The 26,113-nt window shown below is 34.2% G+C and overlaps 1 protein-coding gene across 2 annotated transcripts in view; it reads left to right on the plus strand.

Moving 5' to 3' along the window:
• The window catches only part of LOC149774039 (uncharacterized), a 95,749-nt gene that overhangs the window by 42,975 nt on the left and 26,661 nt on the right, over positions 1–26,113 (plus strand). For both annotated transcript variants that reach the window (XM_089945877.1, XM_089945876.1), the window contains exons 11-14: positions 4,056–4,103; positions 16,083–16,147; positions 18,469–18,552; positions 21,049–21,201. In XM_089945877.1, the coding sequence (XP_089802003.1) occupies positions 4,056–4,103; positions 16,083–16,147; positions 18,469–18,552; positions 21,049–21,201 (350 nt within the window). The remainder of the gene's footprint in view (positions 1–4,055; positions 4,104–16,082; positions 16,148–18,468; positions 18,553–21,048; positions 21,202–26,113) is intronic.

The raw sequence follows: 26,113 nt of genomic DNA on the forward strand, positions 1-26,113 counted from the left end.
GTGTTAATTGTTATGTGTGGAACTTGTTTTATAACTTTTGATGAATTGCATTTATGTGAGGTCAACATATTCATATTGTTCTGTCTTCATGCTATGATACATGTTTCCAGAGTTATGCCTCTTTTGGGCATTAACTGAATATACAGTATATGTCTTCTGCTGTTCATTCAAGAATGGGGAGGGGGGGGCATCAATTTCCTATAGAGACATTGCTAGTTTTTAATTTGGTAACAGTATGTGGTAATTAAAAAATCTTACTAAAAGATGGTTGTTGGATATTTTTCACCATGTATTTGAACAGGGATCACTGCCAGTCCCAAATGTTCAAAAAGGCAAGTGTTTTGTTATTACAAAGCTGTATTCTGTAGGAAACACAACTTCCAGTTAAGGTTAGCATTATCTTTCATTTTGTACAGACAGATATGATTTGGCATTAATGAAATGCATTCCAGACAAATGATTCAATCTGCCTAAAAAAGAACCTTAAATTTTCCTTCTATTTCCTTTCTTGCCCAGTTGATCATGCTAAACATGAAGCTAAATGGGCACATACTTGACTTTTGGCTAAAATAAAATTAAAAAAACCCAACAATTATTGCTGAGTTATTTATAATTATGCAGTAAAAGCATGTAATAGAGATGCAATAAGATAGGATAGAAGACACTTATTGATACAGTTTACGAATGATCAGCACATCTAATATTTTTCTTTCAGTTTGACTTAAATACAATATATAAATGTACATTTTGAACATAAAATATTCATACACCACAAATATTTCTATATGTAAAATATATATGTATTGAAAGTGTTAATTATTCTGTCAAATATTTTAGAAACAGATATGTAATATGTTTGTAATTTTTTAACTTTTCAGCACGTATACAGTACTATAATATAGGTCACTAATGTATATTGACCATGGCTTTGCACATCCTCTTCTTAAGCTATTTTTTAAAATTAATTCTGCTTTGTGTATTATTGTAAAAACTCCAGTTTGCTTTTTACCTTCTTATCCTATAACCGGGTAACTTGTATTTTCTTGTAGTTCTTTCTTAAGACATTTTATATATCTTTTTACCAACTGTGTAATTAAGAGATATTTCATTTAAAGAACTATAACATATAAATATCAACAAACAAATCTAGAGATATGAATTATAAATATGAATTTTGACACAAAATTCTGTAACAAAAAAGAAAATATATTTGGAATTTTTTCACCCCACCCCACCCACCCAGTTGCCCCATGGAACATTGCCCCTGGACCATTGGAGAGAGGTTGAATCTTTCCTTCCCCTTCCAGTTCTTATAGTTATGCAACTTCACCATGCCAGTGGTCTAGTGGATAGAGAGGATGCCTTGAATGCAGGATGTCACAGGTTTGAACCCTAGCTGAGTCATACCAGAGACTTATAAAAATGGTACTAACAGCTGCCTCACTAGGTACTCAGCACTAAGAGGTTAGAGTTTAGGACTGGTCGGCCTGTTGTCAGGATAACTTGACTGGGTGGGACATGATGCCACATGCCTGTGGCATGATGCCCAGTGCTAGACATCACTATAAACTGCCATGCTGCAGACATCATAGCAATATGATTGAAAAATTGTTAAATTTATGTTCTAAATCAAAATCACACATACACTTAAGTAACATCTCTTGCTAACCCCTACTGCTATCCCTTGCTGAGTTAATTATATTTTTAAACAATAAAACTGAAGACACACAAACACACACACACACACTACAGAGGAGTTCTTGTATTTTTTAAATATTTTATGTAATCATAGATGAATGGGCATGCACAGCAAGTTAGTCTTGACATTACTCAAAAATTTTGATAGCATTACAGTAATTTGATCTAAATCTCTTGCATGACATTGTGCTTGGATTATGTTTTCCCATACATGTTGCTGGAATAATCAACAAATAGATTTTGAAAGCTCCACAGTATTAATGTATCAACAAAAATGTTCTGTAAGTGTTGAAATTAATGCTTACACAAGGTACAAAAGGCTATGCCATTTTCTTTTCAAAAGAATGTACCAGGGTTCAAAGACAAGCTTAAATGATGTCTGTGTATTCATGTTCTTTTGCAGAAAGTACTCCTTTGTGTGACTGACATCAGTGCACAATTATGTGTCTTGGTTGTGGGTCGGAATACAACTGCTTTCTGACATCCCCTTTTCACTGCAATATTTTGTCATCAGGATTTATCTTCCAAATAATTAACGTGGCTCCATTAACAGCAGTCACAAATTTAAATATTTTTGTTTTTAATCACATACAGACCCTGAAATCGGTAATTTTACTAAAACTACATTTCATTTGATTTTCATTTGGGTTTAATTTGCAATCATTCTGCATTTTGTTTGCATTCCAATCACATTTGTATTTCAACTATTATCTTGTTGTTTTTCATTTATTGCCTTTGAAATGCATTCTTATTTTGCATTTTTTGCATCAGTTCATATTTGCTTTTCCTTTTATTTCATTTGTATACATTTGAAGTTTTCTGTTTTTGTTGAGCCCATGTTAGCAAGCTGCAAGATATGGCAGTCACTTTTCCCGATGGTGTTTTCAATTGCAGTGGTGACATCAAGAGTTTGTTAATGTTATAGTTGGTTTTGTTTCACTTGCTTATATTTCCTAAACCTCTGAAGAGATTTTCATCTTACTTGACATGAATCATTATGAAGGCTAGACAAGTCATTCTACAACATTCTGGCTCACCCCTTCTACCTTAGGGTCAAGGTTACCATCAAAGAACTTTTTTGTTATGGTTTTGCTTGAAGTTCTTTCATTTAATTACATTTTCTACATGCCTTGATGGATTTTCTTCATATTTTGATGAATCATGTGAACATAAGACAATTATCTCAGTGGTCTTTTTTTAACCTTGGGGTCAAGGTCACAGTCACATAAAGTTTGTTTAAAGAGTTTAGATCAGGTTTTCTTCATTGGCATAATAGGCATGAATCATCATGAAGCCAAGACAAATCATTTTGTGAAACGCTTGTTCTCCCCTTTGATCTTGAGGTCAAGGTCACAGTCATAAATGTGTTTAGATCTAGGTTAATTTTTTTTTTATTTGCTTAAATTTTCTAAGCCTGTCAATGGATATTCTTCATACTTAGGATTAATCAGTATGAACCTAAGATGATTCATTCTGTGACATACTCACTGGTCCCGTAGACCTTGGGTAAAGGTCATAAAGATAATTTGTGTAAAGGTTTAGTGCAAGATTCTCATTTGTTTATGTTTCATAAACCTCGTTTGATGAATTTATTCATATTTTGGATCGATTATGATGAAGCAGAGACAAGTGATTCTGTGATATGCTCACATGACCTTTAGACCTTGGGTTCAAGGTCACATATTTAAAGCAATGCTTTAATTGTGGATTCAGTGTGTAAGCCTTGGCATTTTTCAAGATATTAAACAGAGAGAACATCTGCATTCATATCTTGTCTTATACAAAGTTTGTTTTGATCAAATTGATACTTGTTTAGATAAAATGGAAAATTATATAAGTCAAAAGAGGATATTGAATTTACAAGAAAATATTTACCCCAACTGAAACAGATGTAAAAGTATAGTTGTAGAGTATTTATAAATCGATTTTATTTTCTGTTTCATTTCCATTAAATACAAATTGTACAGATGGTGATGATCTAATCACATCTTTGGCAGTTTGTTAGAAAAATGTCTTAGATTGTAAGTAGTGATGATGTATTGTGTTGGTGTAAAGAAGTTAATCCCACAAGTGCATTTGAGTATGGAAATCTAGTAACATCCACAAAAATGGGATACTCAAATCTATGCATGAAATGCATTATCATTTCATTTTCATTTATCAGTTATTACAAACACTGCATCAACTGCATTGGCGTGTTCATGGGAAGGGCATTTATCTCCCCTTTCCTCTGCTTAACATAGCCAGTAAAGCATGAAAAAAGTCATTAAAAATGAACACACACAAATAAACTTTTGTATTATGTATGGTGCATGTATATTTATTTCTGATATGTTTAAAACTGATTTTAATTGCAGATTGTTGACAAGTATGAGAAGATGGAGAGAGAATACAATTTGTTAAAGGTAAAAGGATCATAAGTATTTCTTATGGGTATACAGTTTCAATATTTAGATTTATATATAGATGATCAGTCATCATTCCTGCAAGTATGTTTATACATTATAACAATCTGAACTGGAAAGGTTATGTGACTTATCACATAGGCATCAGGGAAAAATGTAAAAGCCGTGAAACAAATACAGCTTTAAAGATCACCTGTAATCACTTATTGGTGCCATCTCTTTAATTAAGAAAACATAATATCTACATTAGAGATGATCAATTTAATGGTATTTTGAGTAATGTGGCAGCTTGTCCCAGCAAAGAATAAAATTGGTCCTCACCCAGTTCCAAATGCAAGTCAGAAATGGATTAGCTGAATAAAAATTAAGCTGTGCTAACCTGACCCAGTGAGTCTACATGTTGAACAAAAATGTGTTCTTCAGTCACATTATCCCTTACAAAAGTTGAAATTGTCCATTTGTTTTTACTGAAAATTAAAATTACAAAATGAGGGGGATTTTCAGTTGATAAATGAAGGTCATACTGATTATGTACCATGTTTTACATGCACGGCATGAAGAAGAGAGACGTACACTGAGATGACCATAGTTTGATTGTTTTGATTGCTTACTTTGAAATCTGTTTCCTTTATATAATGTCATTACTGTAGCCATTCTATGGTCTTGGATATTATTGTATAGCTCCATATCAAATTTAATTGCTTTAATTTTGTCATCTATGATGGGCAATTAACCATCTGCAGGAAGAAAAAATTTAACAGAAGTTTAAGATTAGACTGAAAAGCAGGTTTAGTTGTTCAGGCAAGTAAAAATTAATTTGGCCAATAAATCCGGGAAGATAGATTGCCAGAATAAGTTGACGGAAATTTTTTATTTATTCCTAGGGTAAAATGATTGGGAAATTGAACATACTCTTGGGAGATTTGAGTTTGTTTCAAAATATGACAACATAACATCACAAATAAACAACTTTTATTTAATTTGTATTAATGTTTACACAATTAAAAACATATGCCTGTGATTAAAATGATCAAAAAAGAATATGTCATACGGTAGTACAGATAGATAGATTCACAGAATAAGAAGGAATCTAAGGGTTTGGATTCATACATAGTAAGAAGAGAAAAAACAAAGAATGTCATATAGATAGGAAGATAACTGATAGATACATGTATTGGAAATAGCTAGATCTTTTAGATACAGGTATTGGAAATAGCTAGATCTTTTAGATACAGGTATTGGAAATAGCTAGATTGTTTAGATACAGGTATTGGAAATAGATCTTTTAGATACAGGTATTGGAAATAGCTAGATCTTTTAGATACAGGTATTGGAAATAGCTAGATTGTTTAGATACAGGTATTGGAAATAGCTAGATTGTTTAGATACAGGTATTGGAAATAACACTGTGACAAAGACTGTCTTTCAAATTTTGCTGTCCCTACTTCTTCGGACTGGATGGTCATATTGACTTATGGTTTTCACCAAGAAAGAAAGGATGATATGATATCTGGTTTTCACTAAGAAAGAAAGGATGACATATGTTTGGTCCTAAATGAAAAGGTGCAATTCTGACATCCGGTATGTTCATCACAACTAATTTGAATTTTTGTTTTAATCACTGATGAATATCAGACAATGGTTTCAACACCTTGCATTTAAAAGGAAGAAATTGTTTTATCTTGAATTCCTGGAAATTATTTTTGGTCAGTGGATCTCAGACCCTTTGAAGAACTCTTGTATAATTTTTACTTTTATATGTTATTTTTTTTAGACATTTAAAGAATTTTACCATCTCTGCCCTTTGTATTTTTTTTATAAAATTTTGTATTATGTTTACTTTGGTTTAGAAGAGTTTCTCTGCCGTAAGTTTTTCGTATTTCTTTATATTTACATTTTCAATTTGTGTCTTTTGTCTTTTAGTACTTTATGTTCACATTTTTTTGGAAGAGTTTACCTTCCTAAAGATTTTGTGGAATTCTTCATTTTAACCTTTTTATAACTTTACTTTTAATCAGCACTGTGTAGTGACTGTTGTGTTGTTATACTGTTAAATGCTGACAGGTGCACTCATGCATCCACACTTCAAATAACCAGTATAACTCGGCAACCGTTATACATAACTGGATGCCAAATATTGCCTTTTACATATACATGTGCCTTTTTAAGGCTTTATCTTCTAAAGTTCAATTTTGATGGAGTTATTGCCCATTTTCTGTCAGCAGATATTGGTAACCACCATAGCTCAGTTGCAATTAAAATATCCAAATTCAATTTGGCATGTTGTCTCAGCCTTAGATGTGCCTTTTATGGATTTTTTCTGGTGAACTCCATTTTGGATAGAGTTATGATCCTTGATCAGGGTGCAGAAATCCATTGTGTTTATTGTCCAGAGTTGGAAGTTTGTTCTTAACAGATGGACAATTTTTGCATTGTTACTTGTCCATGGACAAATTGTGGCCTGTTACTTGAAAGGGCAGTAGTTCCCATTTTGTCTGAGCAATGTTTACAGAAACGCCATGTATTACCATCAAGTACCATACAGGTGCTTTGTATATTTTGATAGTGTATGCTGAAATTTATAGGTTAGGACTGAAACCAGCTGCAGCTTCTTTGGATACAACAAAGGGAAGCAGACAGTACTGGTTTAGGTGATATCTTTTTATGGTTACATCAGAATGAATTTCTTTGGCTGGAGGTTAGGGCTTCCCAGAGAAATCTGTTGTTTTGATCCAACTGTTTTACTCCTTGAAGCCATTTTGAGCAGCTACGATGAATTTTCCCAGGAATACATCTGGATGGATCATTTTCTTATAAAGCTTGGGCTAAATGGTGAAAAGGTAACAAAGTGAGCTAAAACGAACATTAAATATGACAGGGAATACAATTTAAAAGAAAACAGGAGTTCATGGATTTTAGGCTGTCAGAGCATTCTTGGCTCAAGGCCATTGAAGATTGAGCAATAGCATCTTGTAATATGTGTAAGAGATATCTCTCAACTCTGGACACAACCAGTGGATTAATTTTAGGACAGGTTACCACACTGTTAACGCACGAAAAAGTGCACAGCGCAATACACGTAGTTAAAATTTGATAATGATTTAACCATAGTGATCTGTTAATACAGTGTAAACCAAACCAAGCATTACTAGAAGCCTTTTTTTAACACAGCAAATGCCATAGCAAAGCAGAGAAAATCTTTTTCCGAATGAATTTCTTGGTGAAGTTCAAATCAAAATTGGATTGAACTTGGAACTGATCACATTAAGAGAACTACATGCACAGATTTCATCAACAGTATATCCTAATGAAAAATGTCATGGATAACATATCTAGAACTAAATTCATATCCATCCTTTAGATGCTAGTTCTGATTCAGCAGTTATAGCCAGAATTCATTCTTGTTATACTTGTAGACCCTGACCATTTGAGTCCAAAAATTAGAGAAGTTAAAATATCCTGTATGTTTTACATGCCACAGAACCATATTGCATTTATTTAAATGGTGTAGCTTTATAAAAGTAAATATTTTATCAGTTCCTTCTTCCACTATTTTTTCTTAGAAAATAAAGACAATTGGGTGGACAACTTGATTTTCAACCAAATGAAAGTTAACATTCATAACTTCACATGGGATGTTGCTTGTAACTGGCACAACTGAAAAACCATTCAACATATTCTGGTGCAGATTTGTGTGAACACAGTCTCATAGACTTGCATGTGCCTTTAAGGGTTTAGTGTTGTTTTTAAGAGCTATGGCCCATTGATTATGGTCATCCTGATTTAAGATGACTTCACCAAAATTTTATGGATTTCAACCATTTTTGGAATATAGCTTCAGACTGATAACATCTTGTGAGAGCTTGATTTTCTGCTTTCCACAGCCTGATTTACAAATGTTATTGTCCAGCATCTTGACTTTAGTTTTTGAGCATAACCATAACAAGCTTTTTGCATTCAGACCAGACTTGGCATGCAGCTCTATATTGATGAGACCCTGAATGAGTTTGCTTTCAAGCATTCCACATTATTATTTATAAAAGTTGTGGCCCCTGACTGCTAATCATCCCACCTTTGTTTTCTTTAACATTACTTATAAAGTATTTCAGCCAATTATCATGCCACCTTTATGTTGATGAGACCTCGAAAGAGTTTGATTGGCAGTAAGAGTTTTGGCTCATGAATATCTGTCTTGACCAAACTTCCAAACAGAATTTCTTCTGCTTAAGGACCATTTAAGCAAATTTAGAGACTGGAGCTCATTGCTATTCATCCAAGGCTACTTGCTCTTATTAGTATTATTAGTATTATTATTATTATTATTATTATTTTATTATTTTATTATTATTATTATTATTATTATTATTATTATTATTATTGGTTAGTAATAAGAATTATTTGGTAAATTGAAGCAATGAAAGGGTTTAAAATCGATAATTAGTTGTTTACCTGCATGGGAAATGAATTACCTTATGTAACATAGGCATTGATATGTTCAGTTTTAGATTCTAACTTTTTTATGTAAATGATCTGATATGGATAGGCATCTTAACCTGGATGGAACAGGTTACAAATTCTCTTCCAAAACAGAAACTGTTTTATATGAAGAATGGAAATGGACGACGGTCTTGAAATTATTCTCAGGTCAGCACTTTCAGGTGCTAAAAGGAAAATGTTTGTATCAACACTACACATTTTTCATATGAATACATTCCCCAGTCACATTACCCTTTAGAAATAAAGTCCACTACCTATCTAATCCAGCCTTCCAGAAAGATGAAAATTTAATCTATATGCCACCAAGACAAAGGGAAGACATGCTTACTAGTCACCTTCTTTTATCACATGGCAACCCATGAAGGACACACGGTACTAATTATACGGAAGAACTGTGAACCAGTCTAGAAATGGGTGAAGAAATGATAGAGTATTTACAGGTTTGGTGGTCCATAATTGGTTAATAATGAAAATTAAAATTTTAGGAAAAATATCTTTTGAGAGCTTGTCCTATATGTAATGTAAAAAAAATATTGACAAATTTCTACTGATGCAATTTTAGCATTTTTACAGGCTTGACTCAGGAGTACTCAATACTGAAAGTAGCACCTGATTCATTTGGTGCAGAATCAATAACACGTGTTTCATGCACATGTATGTAAACAAATTGCCGCGGGTCATATGGTGTTCTCCACACATAAGCTTGCACCAAGGTTAGATGTGCACGAAAAATTATAGGTGTCATTATCAGCACCCATAAATTTTAAGTTATTGAATTTTGAATATGACAGTGTTTCCATATGTTTACCATTGGAGTGGAATTAGTACCGTGAGTCCTATATGCGACCTATACCATAATAGGAGTTTGTTGTTTCCATGGTTACCACGTGCATCCAGGGTATCAATTTGGTGGTTTTTACATATGACAGTGATAATGGAGTCTTTTTATCATGGTTTGCATGTGATTTTGGAGAAAAATTCTATACAAAAGACAGATGGGGATTGTTTTATACACTGGAGAGTGGAAGTATATAGCTCAGGCCATAGGGAAAAGAGCACAGTATGGCCTGATGGCAGAATTTCATATGATGGTACCCATAGATTGGCCTGTATGGTTAAATACCATTTAACACATGCAATAATTCCCCAAAATGGGGTGGGGTGGGGTAGATTTTATATGTAAGCCACTTATGTCACAATCACTTATGTATCAGTACTGATCATTTAACTTTAGAGACACACTCAGCAGATCAAAGCAGAGAACATTGTAAAAATAAGGACTGTGCACAAAACTGCACATGCTGCATTGCCTCAACCTGTAAATTGAATTATTATATGTCGAGTCACATTGAATATCAATTATACCGGTCTTATTTCTTATCCTAGAATTAAACTCCTTGACACCTATTCTATGTTCAGCATGTTTCTCATATTGGTACATTACATTTTTGGGCAAACAGTATTGGAACTTTTCTGCATTCCTTTTGTTGAGGGAGCAGGGAGGGACATTTTCACTTAAAATAATAGTTTTCAACCCTTCATTCCCAATATAAGTCTGCAAAAGTCCTATCTGTATTGCATTCTTTACACAGGCAGTTTTTCTTCCCCAACCTCCCTTCATACAGTTGAAACATTCTTGATGTATAACTGCATGGTGAACATACTGCTCTCTCCCACCAAACCAGATCTCTTTTTTCTTCATGTACCAAGTCCCATGATAGAAAACCTTTATACTCAGGGTGTTGCAACTTGTGGTCTCAGAACACATTATTCCAAATCTCAGCATTTGATTACTGCATGCACTAAGTGATATGGGTTTTCTTCACCATATATGTTGTTGTGAATAAATGAAAACAAGCTTCATGTCAGAAATATGGTTTCATATTTGAAACAAAAGCTATTTATTAAACCTACATTGCTCTGTTCTTACCATCAAGTAATAGTAAGGAATCATTTAGCTGTAAATTAGAGCTTGCTATTTGGTTTGCCAATTCAAGGTGTATTACCTCCCCTTTGACTGTAATTGAGTGATTGCAATGTTTGCTTTGTTTCTCTTTTGTTCAATAATGTATGCATTTTTTCAGCTTTATATTAAAAAGTAAGTAATTTAACACTGCTTATAGTGGAAAGTAGCCACAGTAATGATTTTGAGACTTTTTCTTAACTTTTTATGAGCTTTGGGTAAATGTAGGTATATGTTTATGTATTAGACAACTTCAATATGCAATTCAATTCTATTACTTAAATTTAACAAGTAGTGTATTCAGTGACAATTTTTATCAGTGTCTGCATATTGCATAGAGACATGAACTTGTCTTGGCATAGCAAAGTTTTTCACACATTTCTCCACCTCCAGCATACTTAATAGCTTGAGTCATAACAGTTTGTGCATACACTTTCTGTCTCCAACATCAATGTCAGCATTATAGGAACTTTGGATAGCTTTTTCAAATTTGTCTCTTGCTGTCCTTATGTAACATACCTCATGCTGATGTGTTATTTGGGTTGATACACATTCCCCCCACCCCCGTTGTGGGGAACATTACCAGGCTTGAAGAAATTACTCTGTCTATTCTTTGCTTATTCACCCTTCCCCATAGTTTTATACTAAAAAGTAGCACTATGTTATTTAATTATTCAGTATAATAAAGCTTATGGAACTCTTCCTTGGCTTTTATACCTTTTTATTAACATTTGGGGGGTCATGAATCACATGTGATGATAGTTTAAATAAGTTTGGAATGTCAGCATCTCTTGATGCTTCATGGGTGTGTGTATATGTTTTAGTCACAAAAGGGCAATGGCCTCTTATCATTTTGACCTGTCATGTGGCACACTTATTTGTTTTGTTTGATTGATGTGAATAGGGATGTACTGTATCTTATTTCTGTGAGAGTCAGCAAGAAAAGAAATGCAATTTTGAAATTTAAAACATTTAAAACTTGTCTTATAGCCAGTGAGAGATGAAAATACAATGCGTCATGTAATTTGATACCCTGTGATGTCATACTTGCTGATGTCAGCATGCTTGTGTTTCTTTTGTGTAGCATGCATGCCATAGAAAGATAACATGAAGATACAAAGGCAGAAAACAATTATTTTAATAATAAGAATAAGCCATTAATAAGTACAATACAACACAGCAACATGTGATGCGGATGCAATTTAACTATAGATATTGGTATCACATAAAATGCTATTGCACTATTATCCATGCACAAGCATGGCCAATTCTTTCTTACAATTATGCTCTAATATCAAGGAGTAAAATACAACTTTTTCAAAAAAAATTAAATCTGGTTATAGGACACACGGTACTAATTATACGGAAGAACTGTGAACCAGTCTAGAAATGGGTGAAGAAATGATAGAGTATTTACAGGTTTGGTGGTCCATAATTGGTTAATAATGAAAATTAAAATTTTAGGAAAAATATCTTTTGAGAGCTTGTCCTATATGTAATGTAAAAAAAATATTGACAAATTTCTACTGATGCAATTTTAGCATTTTTACAGGCTTGACTCAGGAGTACTCAATACTGAAAGTAGCACCTGATTCATTTGGTGCAGAATCAATAACACGTGTTTCATGCACATGTATGTAAACAAATTGCCGCGGGTCATATGGTGTTCTCCACACATAAGCTTGCACCAAGGTTAGATGTGCACGAAAAATTATAGGTGTCATTATCAGCACCCATAAATTTTAAGTTATTGAATTTTGAATATGACAGTGTTTCCATATGTTTACCATTGGAGTGGAATTAGTACCGTGAGTCCTGAACTGAATGTTTACCATTTTTAGCTTTTTGCTGGGGTCAATCAACTTGGTACTGCATAACATCTACTGATCTATCAAAAATCAATTTGAATACCACCCATCCATTTAGAAGTCTGTATGGTATTATTATTTTATTTGCTATGTATTGGCAACATTATTTTTGTATTTTTATCTGCAATTCTTACATTTTTGTGTACCAACACTGTCTCATGATGCATACTGTTCATTGTCTCATGATGCATACTGTTCATTGTCTTACGAGCATAAACTGATTTAGCATTTTGCTAGCTTGTTAACGAGAGTTATTGTTACCGTGAACACTTAGGTTACTTTACCAGTATATGTTCTTGTCATTTGATTTAAACCAGTCCAGCCAGCAAGCCTGATGTTCAAGGTGTATCTGATGGGTAGGCACCATGTTGCACACAGGGACAGGGACATGATCTTGTCCATGCTGCTGGTAATAGTTTATGCAGTTGCCTGACCTCCACAGTAATAGCAGGCACAGATCAGTTGGTTCACTCCAACCACACCATGGATTGCAAAGATACAACTATAAGACCTAAATCAGTCCTGGTTACCTCCCTTGTTCCCCCAATGGAATTTTTTGTGGTTATGACATAAAGGCAACTCGATTAAGTTCAGGCCTCTGTTCAAAACCTCACTGAGACTGCTATCATACAAACCATATTTCTTTTATAGCCTTAGGTTCAGCGTACATGATTATAGTTGCTTGCCCTTTCCTTGGACCTAAACTAGTTTAGATGATTGATGTTGTGGTCCTAATGATGAAACTGGGCAAGAGAGTCAAGAACAGATCACCATGTTCAGGCAATCAGAAGGTGGTCATTTGTTTGCTGTCCTTCATCAGTATATCAATAGAGGCAATAAAGCAAGATCTAGTCAATGTTAATTACCTTAAACATCCAAAGATGATTTGTGGGACCCAAAAGTATTTCTTTCTTCCACTAATGGCCATGAAATACAGCATATCCCCACTAGCGTTAGCAGCTTTTTTTTGATGATACATTAAATAGTGTCAAAAGTCTCTCGGGTCCGGATATGTCTCAAATAAATCTCAGCTCATGAGATTAGAGTAATCTTTGCAAGCCTCACAGTCAAATATAGTTTCTTCAGTCCGTGACATTGTTGAAGCCATTGGCTGGTATGAACAGTGAACCATCTTGGCTTTCCATGTCAAAGAAATAGTGTCACAAAGAAGGGAATTAAACCTGGTGGATCCATTTGCTGCAGCCCAGATGATAACAAGATTAAATTGATAAAAGTGCAACCTCCTCAATAGCATGGGTAAATATACAGTGGTCCCCCCTCTTATACAGCCACCCCTTCTGCACCAGGAAAGTGGCCTTATAAGACAGGTGGCCTTACAAAAATGGTACTAACAGCTGCCTCACTTTGCGCTCAGCATTACGAGGTTAGTGTTAGGACTGGTTCGGCCTGGTGTCAGAATAATGTGACTGGGTGGGACATCATGCTACATGTCTGCGGCATGATGCCCCAGTGCTAGAGATCACTATAAACTGTCACACTGCAGACATCATAGCGATATAACTGAAAAATTGTTAGAGAAACATTAAAAATTGAAATCTCACTCTCACAATACACAAGAGCATTATCCATTTTTCTAGTAAGAAATGAATAACAGTACTCTTTACTCTTGAAGCCATGTCTTATTTCAAAAGATATCTGTTTCATTGTAGATCCATTCGTACTTAGGGTATATTCTGTGGATCTATGATGACCAAGATTGAGGTGAAAAATAAATTTAATTTGTTTCAGTTGAACAATATCTTACCTGCACTGCTTAATAATTGGTATGCAAACAGGATTTTTTTTTACTGTCTTACAGATGCACCATAGATGATTAAACAGTTTATTTCACTGAGTCAGATGTAGATATTTTCTTTTATACAGCATTTTGATTAAAACAAATATTTGTATTCAATGTGAATAGCAGATCTTCATGTGATGTCAAGAACTTCAATGTGTTTTGCTATCATAATTGAATGCATATGTTGTGGCCATTCCACTGCAAACGCAGCAGCTCAAAAGATGATAGCTCAAACTATCTTTAAATATAAAAATCTCAAAATGGCATCATTATGCCACATTATTATTTTGTTATTTTGTTTCAGGTTTTTTTTTTTGATGGACTGGTATATATCTTTAACCCTGCTGTGTTCATCTTTAAGTTAGAAGAGAACACCATGTACATAAAACATGTTTTATTATTTATAATATATTTGTTGTTGTTGGGGGGTCCTCTGTAAGTATTATGTGACATGTCACTTTTCTGAAGGTGTTGTGATAAAGTCTTTCAAGTTGTTTGTTAAAGTCTTTGCCACTCATCAGTATAAGGACACATAAAGAGACATCAGGATCTGCCGAAGACTTGTCATCAAGCAGGAACAAATTTGTTGGTCAGCAAGGAAAGCAATGAAACACAACACTTTGACTATGACATATGATGCTCTACTTAGAACAGAACTGTTAGGTATCAGCCACTTAGATAGAACCATGAAATAGACAAGTTAATGTCAAAAATGTGTTTTTATATGTAAACTTACATTTCATGGATTATTAGTAAGGATTTACATTTCAGGGACTGTTAGTAAGGATTCACATTTCAAGGACCATTAATAAGGATTCACATTTCAAAGAGGATTCCCATTTCAGGGACTATTAGTAAGGATTCATATTTCAAGGACCATTAATAAGGATTCATATTTATAGGACTATTAGTAAGGATTCCCATTTCAGGGCCTATCAGTAAGGATTAACATTTCAAGGACTGTTAATAAGGATTCTTATTACAGGGACTATTAGTAAGGATTCACATATAAGTACTCCCATTTCAAGAACTATTGGTAAGGATTCACATTTCAAGTACTATAGTTAAAGATTCACATATGGCAAACGATTGATAGAACGGTCCCTTTATTCAAATTCTTCAGCTTAAGTATACACTGAAATATAAATTGTTTCAAAAAGAACATATTTGTTACATTTGTATAAAATAACTCATTATTTAATGTTCTTCAACTTATCAATTACCACTTTTTAATCTCTGTATATAAATTGAATTGTTTTTTATTGAATATTGAAAAATAATTGTAAGGGTGCATTTTAGATGTGGAGTTTCATCATTACAAAAGGCCAGTTGTTTGAAATAGCATGTACCATAAAGTTACGGGTAATATTCTTAGTGTTTGAAAACTTGTCTGAAAAACTGAATGCATAAGTATTTCAGCTGAAAAATAAATTCATAAAGGCATATGATTTCATACACATGCTTCACTGGTGTTATGATTAATTGATTGAGTTAATTTCTGGTCACTAGGGTCTCAGATTCCATTAATTGATCATTGTTGTAAAGATCAACTAACATTTAAATTCATGATTTACATTGGATGAAAGCCAAAGCACGCATAAAGGGTGCAGGAATGAAAGTCAGAAGGGTGCATAAAGGATAGGGGAATGAAAGCCAACTGGTTCATAAAGGATAGAAATTGTTAAATAAGTGCTGCTACTATATCTACATTGTATTGAAGAGTGCTACCATAACAAACAGGCAGTGTGTTTGCAAAATACATAGATCTTTAATTGATCATAAGCAATAATCAGTTGTGAATTTTGAAGTGATTCCCACATCTAATACTTGCTATTTCTGCCTTTCCACAGGAAACCATGGCTTCAAGAGAAAATGCCCTCTATGAATCCAGGACAGAAGTAGTGGAACTCAACAGGCTAGTTCTTTTTCCTTTTAACATGTTGTCCAGTAATATTTCTCCAACTGATTCAAAACAGTGTTAAATTGTAAGAAAATTTAGCTCTTTTTTTTGTTATCAGTTTTAACCTCTGCAGGTCACAGACCAGGAGAGCATGTTAGACGGTCATCTGTTCTCCAACCATCTGTTAGCACAAGTTTGTCACTGCAACTCCCCCTATACTACTTGGAGGGTTGCCATGAAACTTGACACATATTCAAATTCCATGGTCTATTTGATCTTAAATGAAAATGTCTTGATTGATATCCAATATGTCCACCACAGCAGCCACCTTGAAAATCTCATTATGACAACTTCTAACAGAAAGTCATATGAACTTTGGGATTTTGACCAGAAAACTTCCGTATTTGCAACTGAATGACTTTGTATTTTTTTTTGTCAGTTCTGATGGTCATAAGAGCATCAGGTTGTCATGAAAAGACTTCCTATAAGGTTTAGTTGGTCCTAATTAAAATGTTGCCAATCTGATGTCCAGTATGACCATCACTGTGGTAAAATTGAAAATCTTTGTTATCACTACTCCTCCTAAATGATAGGTAAGATTTCGCCATAATATTTCTTATGATCTCTGGTTGATCCAAAATGAAAATGATAACTGTTTGCACATCAAATAATGCCACCTGGGGCCATCTTGGAAATACTGTTAATGCTACTACTCCTCAGTGGATGGTCTTATCAGGATGGGAATTTTACTAAACAACTTCATCTTATGATGTCAGGCTGTCTCTCTCTCTATATGACCATGGTATTCAGACTTCGAGTATGTCTTTCATAGTGACCATCCTGAAAATCTTGTTATCACTATTTCACCTAAATGAATGGACATAATAGCATAGGGTTGTCTCTAAAAGCCTTTTTATGACGTTGTGTTAGTTGTAAATGAAATCTAATGTCAACTATGGCCAATACAATGGTCAACATGAAGATCTTTCTATCACCAGTTCTCTTTGATGTCTGGTCATATTGACATTGTGCTTTCACTTAACACATTAACCCCTGGAGGTTTTTGTCGTTTTCGCCTGAAATTCGAGTAGGAAACACATTTTGAAAGCTATTTCTGAATAGATCCGAAAACACCAAATCCTAGGTGATGTTTCAATAACATACTTCCTAGTTGTGTTAGAAACATCGTTTTTCATTGGCTATTTGGCTCGCATATGAGCATAAAGGGTAAAAGTTGGAGTTCTTTTTATTTGTTTTATTTTTATTCTTGCTAAATGGAGCCATTATTTTTGTATCAAGACCACTTTTTATTCCAAATGCCCATCTTATCCTACTTTTTGCAAAGGTTCATCTATCTGTTTGTAGTTCATACCGGTTTGCCTTAGATCTGAGACCAAAAAATCTAAAATCCGAACACAAAATCGGATTCCAACCACGGGCGAATTTTGTGTAGAAAAAATCGGGTTAACAAAATGAGGTATTTCCCTATGTATTTTGTAGTGCATTTGAAATTCCCGATTATTTGGCATCATTGTAGAGCTACATCTGTCTACCTTTCTATAACATCACCCACTTTAGTGTTTCATGCATGACCATGACGCTACAGAGCTTGGCAGTAGGCTACCACCTTCTGCCAGGTTAACTCGTCGCTAGGGGTTAATGTGTTAAAGACATCATATGATGTGTGTTTGGTATTCATTGGAAATGGTGCTAATCTGATATTCATTATGACCACCAAGGCAGTGATCTTGAAAATCATGTTATCCGTGTCTCTTCAAACTGGAATGAGATATCAATATGGGGTTTCCTTTAGAAGACATTTTACAGTGTGTTATTGGTTCTAAATAATACTGATACCCAATCTTACCTATGGTATGTCCACCACAGGAGCTGATTTGAAAATCTTGTTATGGTTGAACAATATCAGAGATGGTTTCAACAATCAGCAATGAAAAGGAAAAATGGTCTTATCTTGAATTCCTAGAAATTCTTTTCAGCCAAAAGTGCATCAGCCGAATTGAAGAGACCATTGTTTATTGTACTAGAGTATTATAGGGTTATTTTTTATTGTCTGCGGTACAGCTTTCCGTTTCACCACAGGAATATACGTATAACAAGAGTGAGACTTTTAATCAGACTGATTTCTTGCCTTGAATGTTTGCTGTTGTTTGTTTGATCTGTTGATAAAAAATGAAATGCTACCTATATTGCATTCTAGTTGAAGCAGAATCATGAAGTTCTACATTGAGATAAAAGAGTTGAGCAATTCCCTTGCTAGTTTATTATTGTTTCAAATGTCTCTCTTATAAAGACTGTCTTATCCTATATTTTTTTAGGATTATTTCCAAATTTGAATTGGAGAATAAAAGGATTGGGAGAGAAAATGACAACTTAAGGCACAAAATAACCCAGTCGATGAAGTAAGTGAGCACAACCCTTTTTTTCTTCTTCATATTTTAATGTTTTGGTATTTTATTTATTACTGCTGTGAACAACATTTAAAAAACCCCAAAACATGCAATCATCATATTGTGATCTTTTATGTGACAGTAAATTAAATGTGTTGAAAAAGTAGCAGCAACAAAATAGTGCAGATAGACTCTGCAGTGTAACTGGGTTTAAATTTACAAGGTAGTGTCATATACTGCAGACTGTAAATCAGATTTGAATACATATCACAAATTGCCATTATAGTGTTACAGTCCTCTAAATTTCTTTTGTGATTAAAGAAGTAATTATGGATGTACACAATTCAGATGTTCATATTGTTTGTTATCTGTTGTGTTCACCTTAGGTTGTCTGTTACTTCCTTTTGTTTATCTGTTGTGTTCACTTTAGGCTGTCTGCTATTTCCTTCTGTTCATCTGTTATATTCACATATATGCATGGCAATTATGGGTAGTTTCCTTTTTAAGCATGGTTGATTTTCGACCTTGAAAACTGGCTTTCCTGAACAAATCTGTTATGTAAAACCAAATGTTTTGAGAAACCACTTTTTGTTGGCAGTAGGGGTGGACTCCTTAAGTTTGACAGTACTAACTAATTAGAGCCGACCATGTTATCAATTTTGAATGACAAATTCATAGAGGTTTTTCTCGGGCATTTGTAACAGGATAAACCTGAATGGATGCCTGGATCGAATGACAACACTTATGAATTTTCTAAGATTTTCCCCCTTCGTAACCTAGTTGTTTTTCCAATTCAGCTAGTTCCTTTAGCGAAGCCATGATTGTTTGGTGATAAGAACTAAGTACAGTGGTTTAGAGGCTGTCAAACCACAATTAACAATCTTAGATATCAAGGAAACAAAAACTAAACAAGTGTGTACATATACGGAACCCAGCACCTACTAAAAATAAACTTGTCAAAAAGTCCACGACTTACAGCCTGCCTATGGTTTAAATACAGTGTATTGGTAGTTCATTCAGTCCAAAGCATCCCATTTCTGACACCAGTTGTAACAGGATAGACCTGAATGGATGCCTGGATCGAATGACAACAGAACACAATGTGATGAATGATGATAATTCATTTAAAATGAATTAATAAAAATAATATATATATATATATATATATATATATATATATATATATATATATATATATATATATATATATATAACAAATACAGTTATTCTTTCACGCTCCAAACATACGTCTCATTCAAATACTTTATCCAAGCATTCACAAGTAGGAAAACAAAAAATGATTCAAATGAAAGTGAGATTCAAATGATCTCCTGGAATGTAAGTGAGATTCACATAATCTCATGTAATAAAAAATAAAGATTCAAATAATCTTATGTAAACAAAATGACTCAATTGACTCAATTGAAACAACCAATTGAAACAAACATGACTCAGTCATTTATACAGCCATATGAAATTATATTTGTAAAACTTGCAAAATGTGTCCACTGACAAACCACACAGCTCTCCCGAATTCTTGGGTTGGTCCTCACTTGTATTGGCTGTACACACCCTTCATGGATCCACCATGTGCACAAGTTTACAAACTAGCAGTTTCATCTTCATATGGCTTTGACAGTTACATCATCTTCCATATCGACACACAGACTGCCAGACAGATAGCCTGAGATACCTGCACACGCATATGCACTGACAGCACACAGTTCTCCTAGATTGGGTTGGCCCACTTGTATTGGCTACATCCTCCCTTCATGGATCCACCATGCACACAGACATATGTATAGACATATATATATAGACAGCCCTTGACAGCTACAGACAGCTTTAAACAGCTTCAGACAGCCCTAAACAGCTACAATCAAACCAAACTGGTCATAATAATAGGTTCAGAATTAATATATATTGATACGTGCTACTAAATTAAACTAATAGCAACTTGTAATTCAAAAGTTCACAACATTTCATATCTGCATAGTAGTAAAGGCATCATTTCACGATACGACATTAAAAACTGAATATGCTTCACATATCAAATAAAATACAAATGTAACACTTACCCCTATAGCTGGAGTACACAAATGGAGAATGTTCACTCCTTGACAAGATCCATAGACCAGTGTGTCAGTTAGAAATGGAACTTGCCCTAAATCCACAGAAGAGTGAGTATTAGTCAGGGTAAAATACCAGTGCTTACCATGCTTTTAGTGAATCTCACCACAATCAGCTACGACAAGGTACATGTTAGTTAAGTTGCTTACCTAGAAAAACAATTATTCACCCTAAGTAACATTGTACGCATGTATGACAAAAATGATCAAATCGTTCTAAGGCAAAACCAAGTTATTTCTTGCCTTATTCTGTGACAGCATTTCTGAAAATGCACTTTTGATGGGTTTCTTATCTTCCTAACCTTACTTGTGTAGTCTTATACAATAACATGTCTGTTTATTATTGTTCTCATCGCTGATAAAAAATTCTGTTTTCCAGTTTTTCATCTGTCCAGAACAGTCTTAATGATTTGTTTGGGAGTGATAGATCACCTTCGCCACAGCGGATGTCAGAACATATAAGTGTTGGAACATGCTCTACACCAAAACAGAATCTTGAGGTGAATAATTCTCAGGAAGATCAGACAGAAAGGTAATCAGTCATTTAACTCTACATCTAAAATTTGTTGAGCATAAAAGTTTAATTGATTTGTTTAAAACTGATTTTACAATATGATTTTATATTCTCAGTTGCATAATCACAACATCACAACAGTATACATGCTGGTATAATATTTATGGAGGTAGTGGAAATTGGAGAACTTGAGGCCATTATTTTTACGTCTCATTGTTTGTTTTGTTTGTTTTTCAGAAAGTCTATGGACATAAAAACTTCCTTGCCAAAATATTTTTTTTATTCCCTATAATTCAATTTTTGGACACCTTTTTAAATATTTGTATATTTGTGTTTGTGTTTTTGGACACAGATGTAGTTCTCCAGTGATAATTGAGTCTGGGTAATAGTGATTTTAGAAAGTTGAGTATTGGCTTGCTTATCTTTGGAAATTTACATTTTCAAACATATACCTTTAGTTGGCATCATATAGCCACTATTGTGCTGAGATGCCCAAGAGTACTGCTACAAACAAATAAAGAAAAACAAGTTAACTCATAAACCCCTGTTGCCTCATTTACATTTCAGAGGTAGTACCCTACTTCCGGGCTCTGTAGTGTCAAGGTCTTTTAAGATATACCAAAGTAGGTGGTATTACATACAAGTAGAGAGTTGTAGCACTACAGTGATACCAAATAATCTGGACTTTTGAGTCGCATTACTATATACAGAGGGAAAAACATTTTTTGAAACCCAGTTTTTTACACCAAAAAGTCCCTCTTCGTCAGAATCACATTTTGTGTTTGGATTTTAGACTTTTTGGCCTGAGATCAAAGGCAGACCAGCCTGAACTGCACACGGACAGATGAACCTTTGCAAAAAGTAGGCGAAGATGGGCACTTGGAGTAAAAAGCAGCTTGGACACAAAAATGATGGGTCCAATAAGCAAAAAAAACCAACAGGACTCCGACTATTACCCTTCTGCTCATGCACAAGTGAAAAAGCCAGTGAAAAACAGCATTTCTAACACAACTAGGCCTCAGGCTAAACCAAAATCTCTTGGAAGCCAATTTATTTTGATGTATTCAAAAGTAGCCCCCAGAAAGTGTTTCCTACTTGCATTTCAGGCAAAAATGATAAAATTATCCAATGGTTAATGAGTTATGGGTCAGATTGTGATAAATTGGGAGAAACACACTTCACTATTCATTAAGTCGCTGACACTGATGTAACAAATACAGTTTGTTTAAACTGCATTTTTTACCTGTAGAGGAAAATCCTCAGTCCTTTAAACATTGGAATGATATGTCACCCGTTATTAAAAGAAAAAAGTCAACTCTTTCACCTCAAACATTTTATTTAACACATACATTATGGATAATATAAAAACCTGCACCAGGTACTTTACCAGTCATGTAACTAGTATTACAACTTTTAGTTTTAAACTATCTAACAAAAAGATGTAAAGCCAGCAAGTTTGCAAAATTCCACAAATAATTGGTTTCTCAATGTTACAAAGTGAAAATTTAAAAGACAGATAATATTGAATTAAATTCCAAATAATCCAAAATGTCCTGAGAAAACTCCAAAAGTATAGAATGTTCTGAATGAATTCTAATAGTCTTGAATGTTCTGATTTACAGAGAGCCTTAAATGCCCTGATGTACCACAATGTTACAATCTGCAGTGTCATTGAGTGAGTTCTAAATAATCCCAAAGTAGTCTTTTAGTCCAAAAAATCGATAAGCTCTTTGTAATTCCTATGAATAATTTTAATAATTAATTCCTCTTAGGTTATATCAGAACACAGCTATAAGTGATTCCACTACTGATGGGAATGAATAATTGTTTACTATACATATACATATTTCACTTGACCTGCAGAGTAATAGTATAAATTCATAACAAGGTCAGATCTTTAACTCAGATTCAAGTGAACATCCGGTTTACATTTCATAAATCATGTAGGCATTAACCCAGAACCCTCAGTCATGGACTCACAATTAAGCACACAGTATATATATAAATAGCTTTAGGAATTATTTTTTGTTCGATAATAATTTTTATTTTAATAAAGGGGGTTCATAACAGAGCCTTTTCTATGTGTTTCATATGTTTTGAAATTATTCTCAGATTGCGATTAAACTGGTAATGTATTTATAAGTTTCTTTACAAAATTACACAAATCAGGATCATTTTATTGTTCTTTTAATTATTCTAATTAGAAATGACCTTCTGCTCTCTGACCTGCAATGCCAGTATACTAGTCTGTTTCCTTTGTTTTAACCATCTGAAATATTACAGTTGATATTTGTCCTGTCCTTTTGTTTTCATTCAACGACAAACTCTTGATACCAATCCGTGTATAATTTCTGCAGATGTTCAAGACGATTTTAAGAGATTAAAACTTGGAGGACTTTTTGCTTTACATGTTTACGTATGTATTAGCATTTTCTTTTGGACCAAACTAAATTAGATGAAAAATAAGCTTGTAATGTATTATTTCATTCATGAATGTACATGTGAAGTGTCATTGTTGTGTGACTTAAAGGGTAGCCAGACATCATAGGTGTATTTGGTTGCAAGGGCATGGATTTTTCATATATTGAATGAAATATTTTTGTACATGTTTGTTAACAGAAATGTTTATTACATAATGCTGTTTGAAGAGAAGCAGAAATCAAAGCATATTGATTTTCATCAAACATTTAACATTTATTATATACACCTGCCAATAAGGAGTCAGTTTGTCTATTTGTTATGCAATTGTTTACTTAATATCACCTGAACCTTTTGAGATATCTTCATGAATCTTGGTATTTTGTTGTGTCGTGACAAGAGTTTTTGAGTCACATATAAGAACTGGCTTTGTCAGATTAATACTTTTAGAGTTTTCGCTTGAAATGTTTGAAAATTACATTTACATTTTGTATCTTGTGGAGATAATCTTTTTATTTAAGTTTATATAACTCCTCTGCTTGATATGCCACAGTGATGAAACTTGGTGAGAGGTTACATCTCAATTAGTAAAGTACTCTGATACCCATCTGTTATTATTGTGATCTACATAATCTGTGGGATGGAGGTCAGAGGTGACATTATTCAGCCCTTGTCTCAGAGACCTTTCATTCCAAAATGCCCAGTTTGACTTGTTAGGACCTGTATCATAAACATAACATGCTACCATCTCAGGTCTCTCTGCAATTTTAGAATGCTACAAATTACTCTTCTTGCATTTGGTGTATGTGAACACAGTTCCGCTTTCAACTGTAACAACATATTGATCATGTACTTAAACTAGTTAGTCACTCAAATGTGACTCAGGGCTATTCCACATATATTAGGCGGTATGAGACAGGACTTGCTCCAGGTTAAGTGGATGTAACTCCCTCCTTTTACACGGGCTCCAGGCTGCTGAATGTTCTGAGGTGCTTGCCTTGGCAAATCACTTGCATCTCCCCTCTGTCTATGTGAATTTGACTCTCAGCTCAGTCATGGTGTGTATACGAGAAAGCTTTTCAGTAGCTTCCTATAGGTTTGTGGTTCTTCTTGAGGTATTCCCATGTTCTTCCTCCACCCAATATACTGGCCAACATGCATAGCCTATCATGTGCTGAAAATGGAATTAAACCTGCAAATCAATCCTCCTCTTACATTTTCTCCTAACATATTAGGATCTGGTAAGATTTGAAAAGGAAACCAATTTTTGGAGGACAATCTTTTCTCGACAACACATAATCATAATATGGGCACAACCTCTTAATCCCTCCTTGTAGTTATGTAATTGAAAAAGCTTGCACAATTGCTCTAGTAACAACTGATGGGATTGGGGGGTCAGTCACCTTGTGAAAGGGGAAACATTTCTCATCTGATATCTGTTTGGTAAGCATAGGACTCGAGCACTTCTGTTATTAAATCAGGTAAGTATTGGCACATGTACATACATACATACATACATACATACATACATACATACATACATGAAATCAGACAGAGTGAAAACTTGAAGAAATCTACAAATAAAGCCAACTTTTCACCTACATTTTTGACAAACATATTAAGAAAATGGCTTAAAAATTTCAGAAAAATGGTTGGGCATGCATATACACTGAAACAGTCACTGCTATACATTTGCAAGCAAGGATATAATTAAACCTAGTTTATCTGACCCACTTCTGACCAGGTTTGATCTCACCAGATGTTTGTGTGTATGTGTGTGTGTGTCTGTATATATCCTGACAATGAGGAAAAAAATCCTATTTTAATTATCTATTTTTAATTTTGTGACAGTTTGATAAATAACGATAATCAGTTATCCAGATTATTGAAAATTACACCGTGAGCAACTGTTCTAGTGGCTTAGTGGTTAGAGCGTCTGCCTCGGATGCGGGATGTCCTGATACCAAAGACTTACACAAATGATACTAACAGCTGCCTCGCTTGGTGCTCAGCATTAAGAGGTTAGTGTTAGGACTGGTTGATCTGGCGTCAGGATATTGTGACTGGGTGGGACATCATGCTACATGTCTGCGACATGATGCCCCAGTGCTAGACATCACTATAAACTGCCACACTGCAGACATCGTAGCGATATGACTGAAAATATGTTAAAGCTATGTTAAAAATCCAAATCACACACACACACACACACACAAAGTGAGCACATGGGGGGTAGTTCATTAGTCACAAGCAATTCAAGTATAAAAATGTTTGAACTCGGACTTACAACTTCAGCATTATACTATGTATTCATAGTATTTTTGTCCAAGTTTAAATTTGCAGAATTATATAGGGCACACAATATGAAGCAGATATTAAATGAAACTTCAATAATTCAGCCTTTCTTCTGACTGTAATTTTTATATTTTTTATGTTTGGATTCAAATTTGTATTTAAGATATTTCATTGCCACAGTGCCAGTAGACACCTCCAGAGTATTAGTCCATTGAAT

Source organism: Sinohyriopsis cumingii, unplaced genomic scaffold (genome assembly GCF_028554795.1).
Source record: "Sinohyriopsis cumingii isolate HCF-2022 unplaced genomic scaffold, ASM2855479v2 utg000441l, whole genome shotgun sequence".
NCBI lineage: Eukaryota > Metazoa > Mollusca > Bivalvia > Unionida > Unionidae > Sinohyriopsis > Sinohyriopsis cumingii.